At 46.9% G+C, this 5,000-nt stretch overlaps 1 protein-coding gene across 1 annotated transcript; it reads right to left on the bottom strand.

Moving 5' to 3' along the window:
* Window positions 1-993: 993 nt before the first annotated feature.
* Window positions 994-4,926, bottom strand: LOC139639037 (homeobox protein Hox-B1a-like). Its single transcript, XM_071513075.1, has 2 exons — window positions 4,143-4,926; window positions 994-1,352 (listed from the first exon to the last, which is right to left on the bottom strand). Exons 1-2 carry the CDS (start codon window positions 4,924-4,926, stop codon window positions 994-996), a joined length of 1,143 nt encoding a protein of 380 aa, XP_071369176.1.
* Between the last annotated feature and the right edge of the window lie 74 nt (window positions 4,927-5,000).

The following is a 5,000-nucleotide window of genomic DNA, read 5'->3' as shown; positions in this document are numbered from 1 at the left end:
ATATCATAAGCCTTCGTTAAACCAAAACCACATTCAAAACCCCACTGAAGACACAGTGGAACTGTATAGAAACCCGTCACCGCAGGACCGACCCGCAGCGTCGTCTGGACCCATCAGGTCCAGTCAGGTCCCGTCAGGTCCAGTCAGGTCCAGTCAGGTCCAGTCAGGTCCAGACAGGTCCTGTCAGGTCCTGTCAGGTCCAGTCAGGTCCAGTCAGGTCCAGACCATTACAGTCTGAGGCACAAACTGTTCAAATAAAACATTATTCTCTTCCTGTGTGACTCCAGCCTTAAACAGAAAAAAAAAACGGTTCATTCCTGAACGTTTTCCTGCATTTCTTTCAAGTTTAATTTACAAAAATAAAAACATTATAGCCCTGTTTCCCCTTCATGAAAAGTTGGCAGCTTCTGTCTGTGGAAGGGAAGCTAGTTTTGGTTTGATCTGCTGTTTCTAATGGGACCAGGAGAACAATGTCTTTACCTGGCAGAATGGGAATGGGGGATAAAGTAGAATCCAGACAGATACCTGGCATCCCGTCCCTGTTTATTAGAGGCTTTTAGTTATTATTTATCTTGACGATGTACATCCATAGTACACATCACAGTACTCGGTATCAAACTGCTGGAAGTTATATGAAGTTTGAAATGCGTAAACAAATGCTTTTCTGAAAATACGATTGATTTGTGTTTGTGTTGCTGGTTGTTTCCTCACATTCACTTCCTGCTTCCCTGCTTCAGTTCAGATTCAGTACAGTGGAACCAGGAAGTACTGCAGTAAATACTATCCAGTAATAGGCTAGTACTTATTTACTACTACATCCCTGCAGTTCTTGGGTCTAATTAGAATGCAGTGAAGTATTTTCAGGATAATACTGCAGTAAATGGTGTAGTACCCTGTAGTATTACTTATTTATTTCCCTCTACCTCACTGGGCGGGATCAGAGTGTGAGTGACAGCGCTGGAGAACCAATCAGGTCGCTCGGCCGGATTTACATTACGTCTCCGAACTCGGGGACGCGCCGGGAGACGTGGACGCGGAGGAATGCTCGGAGTTGGTGTCCTCGAGCTCCTTGTTGAAACCGGAACCAGAACCGGGACCGGACGAGGAGGAGCGGGCCGTGGAGGCGCATGCGCCCTCCCGCTCGCGCTTCTTCTGCTTCATGCGCCGGTTCTGGAACCAGATCTTCACCTGAGTCTCGTTCAGCTCGAGCGTGGCGGCGATCTCCACGCGCCGCGCGCGCGTCAGGTACTTGCTGAAGTGGAACTCCTTCTCCAGCTCCGTCAGCTGGCGCGTGCTGAAGTTGGTGCGCATGGCGCTGTTCTGAGAGCCCGCGAGCCCGTAGTCTACTTTAACTGAGAGAGAGAGAGAGAGAGAGAGAGAGAGAGACTGTTATAATTCACATAGCCTACATCATATATCTGTCTATATATTTCACATCTTTCAGAGACAGAGACAGAAGCAGATGATATAATAAATCGTTTTTTCACCATATTACTGTCTTTTTATTTTTTTATTTATTATTTTTGGAAGCCCAGGTCTTTGATTTTACCGCGCCACAACAACCCATTTTAACCAAGTGTTCATTCATTCATTCATTCATTCATTCTCCCTTCTTTCTGCTTAATCTACAAACCCTGGTTTAACCTTTACTGCTGCACGCATGACAGTGTCACCAAACCTCCATGAACTGCAGACTAAATCATAAAAAAAGTAAGAGGAAATAATGTAGGGAAGAAAAACAAACAAACATCACTTCAATTAATTGACTTTGATGAATCGAGATCAAATAGGATTAACCGCGCTGTGCGTCACATCAGGCAGGTGACGTCACACAATGCCCTCCTCATGGTGAACGGATGAAAGATGATGAGAGAATCCTTCAGACGAAACCTGCACAGTAACTTTAGGAGTGAGTCCTTCGTGCTGATGATTGAGAATAATAAAGAAAATGTCAGAAGATATTTCATAACACTTTTTAAATCCTGCTGTCCCGGTCTGACTCGGTCTGTCCCGGTCTGACCGGGTCTAACCCGGTCTAGCTCAGATGTGAGTTACAGTTGTGATTTTATTTCTCCCCCTCTCTCCTCATCTCTTTCTTCCCCTCCTCCTCCTCTCCTCTCCCCCTCCCTCCATCCATGACCTCACTATATGCGTGCTGAATGGGCCCAGGCCGTGCCGTGCCGTGCCGTGCCGTGCTGGACGAGCAGAACCGGCTCTGATTGGTGCAAATCCGCATATAAGATATAAAAGCATCGGGACATTAGGAGAGAATCGAGCAGAGCGGCAGGATGATATTACATCACGTTTAATTAAGCATGAAGAGAGAGAGAGGGAGAGAGAGAGAGAGAGGAGAGAGAGAGGGGGGGGTCTAATAGAGGCCAACAAAGGAAAAAAGTAAAGAAAATAGAAAAAAGAGGCTGGTGGATGAATGGATGGAGGGGGGGGGGGGGGTGTTGCTTTAAAAGATAACAGAGCAGGACAGACTTCCCAGGGTGCAACACTCCGTCTGTTGGATCCATTAGGGAGGGAGGAGAGAGAGAGAGAGAGAGAGAGAGAGAGAGAGAGAAAGAGAGAGAAAGAACAACACATCAGGCATCGGGGGAGGGGGGGGGCTGACCCAGACCAGACCTGCTATCTGTACCGGGTCTGGCCCGAGATATGACCGCACACTGACACGAAGAAGAAAACAAGAGAGAGAGAGAGAGAGAGAGAGAGAGAGAGAGAGAGAGAGAGAGAGAGAGAGAAGAGAGAGAGGGGGGGGGGGAGAGAGAGACTGAGAGAGAGATGATAAATGGTACTAAGGCCTAACCTAAAACGACATCAGTTATGTATTTATTACATTCACATTTTTTTTTATTAGCCTTTTCTATAATGTGCAGCATTGATAGAGCGTATGTCTTACGTCACAATAAGAAGGTGAAATATTTTGGTCATAAGTTGTGAGCTGTAATGTGGAGCAGCTCTGAGTCTTACATCATAATAAAACCTTTCTGTTTATTTGGTCACAACTTCTGTAATGTGGAACAGTTACATGGATTATTACGTCATAATAAATCGTTCTCTTCTTCCAGTTAGAAGTTCTGTAACGCGCAGCAGCTGTATGGGCCGCGTCACAATAAAATACGTTCTATTATTTTTTATTATTAATCTTTAAATGTGTTGCAATTTTCTGGCCTGCTTCATAACAAAAACATATATTTGTGGTTTACGTCACAATAAAAATGTTCTTATTTTATGTGACGTGTCTTGGTGTTGGACACAATTAAAACGCGATATAAAAACATATAAATATAATATATGCTACTTCAATATTGTTATTTTAAAAATAATAACGAATTTAGACGTAAAACGAATTTAGAGACGTGAGTGAGGAAGAAGAGAAAGAGCAGGAAACTGGAAAAACATTTACATTAGAAAAGAAAGAAAGAGAAGAGAGAGAGAGAAAGAAAGAAAGAAAGAAAGAAAAGGAATAAACTCTTTTGTTAACTCTTTCTACTATAATGAATATTATTAATATTGTTGTTTCAGAGGAGTCTGAAACAACTCGCTTTAGGAAATATTTCCCCTCAAAGAAATCTACTGTAGGCCTTTATATTAGCCTAGGTTTTTTTTTTTTTTTAATGCTGATTTTATTGAGAAGTGTCTTGTTCATATTGTGACGTGATGTGATTGTTTGGCTCGTTTCGTCCAAACGAACAGAAACTCCTAAAGAAATCAAATCAAATAAATAAGCTGCTTCACTTGGAGTTTTTTCTTTCTGCTTCTACATTTCTGTGTTTCTTTTGCTGTTTCCCTTCTCTTGCAGTGTGTTACACACACACACACACACACACACACACACACACACACACACACACACACACACACACACTAAAAAGCCTGCAGGCCTGTAGGACTAAACCTCCAGCCTCCTGCTGAACCTTGGATCCCAATTTCTGCCGTAGGAAACCAATCAGCCGAGTCACGGAAAGACGATTTATCAACAGCTGAAAACTTTGGTTTTGGGGAAAATGAGGATTGTGGACACATGAGATTTCAGATTTAAACTGTGAGAGTCACCGAAAACCACCAGAAAACCACCAAAAAACCACCAGAAAACCACCAGAAAACCACCCAAATCACAGACCCCCCACCCTCCTCACCTGTCTTGGGCGGGTTCCTCTTCACCTTCATCCAGTCGAAGGTCTGGCCCTGGCCGGCCTGCTGGCCCTCCTCCTCCCCCCTCTCTCTCTCCTGGGAGGCCGGCATCTCTCCGTACCCTCCGGCGGGACAGAGGCCCAGGTATCCCGCTCCGTCCAGCTGCTGCGGGTACTGCGGCCCGGCCAGCGCGCCCTGCGGCCCGCAGTACGCCCCGGCCAGGGCGCCGTAGCCCGGCCCGCCGCCGGGGCCCGAGCTGGGGAAGGCCGGCTGGTAGTAGGTGGAGGCCGCGGACTCCTCCATGAAGTACTGCGGGTGGACCGTGTTGGGCCCCGAGGCTCCGACATACTCCGAGTTCGTGGCGCACGCCTGGGCCGCGTAGGCCCCGTTGTTCCCGGTATTCCCGTTATTATAGGGCGACAACCCGATCCCGCTCTGTAAGGTTTGTGTCTGGTGAAGATGAGGATGAGGATGGTATCCGTTATGAGTCTGCTGGTGTTGATGATGATGATGCTGCGGATGCTGGGTCACTCCCGAGGGCCCGGGCGCGCCTCCACTGCCCGTGCCCGCTCCCACGCCCCCGTACAGCCGCCCGTCCCCGGTGTAGCTCGCTCCCCCGGTGTTGCTGTCATTTGTTGTGCCGTTAACGGGAAACCCCTGGTGATGTTCCAGAGCGTGGTGATGATGGTGATGATGATGGTATCCAGATTTGGGCGCAGAGTAGCCGCCGGTCCCGGGCCGGTTACAGATGGAGTATTCCAGAAACGAGTTCATGTTGGATCTGTCCATGCGGGGCGAGGCGGGACGAGGCAAAAAGTAATCAATTATAAAATGAAAAACAGTGTTGGAAGAAACGCAAGAAA

This window comes from Centroberyx affinis, unplaced genomic scaffold (assembly GCF_046629955.1).
Source record: "Centroberyx affinis isolate AG114_WGS23_722 - 3 ecotype Tasmania unplaced genomic scaffold, CSIRO-AGI_Caff_v1 ptg006766l_1, whole genome shotgun sequence".
Lineage (NCBI taxonomy): Eukaryota > Metazoa > Chordata > Actinopteri > Beryciformes > Berycidae > Centroberyx > Centroberyx affinis.
Note: the sequence above shows the minus strand (reverse complement) of the source record. Positions and strands in the feature narration are given on the sequence as shown.

Coding starts and splice junctions, on each gene's coding strand:
- LOC139639037 (XM_071513075.1), bottom strand. CDS start 4,926: ATGGACAGATCCAACATGAACTCGTTTCTGGAATACTCCATCTGTAAC. Junction 1,353..4,142: donor GAGGAACCCGCCCAAGACAG/GTGAGGAGGGTG, acceptor TCTCTCTCTCAG/TTAAAGTAGACTACGGGCTC.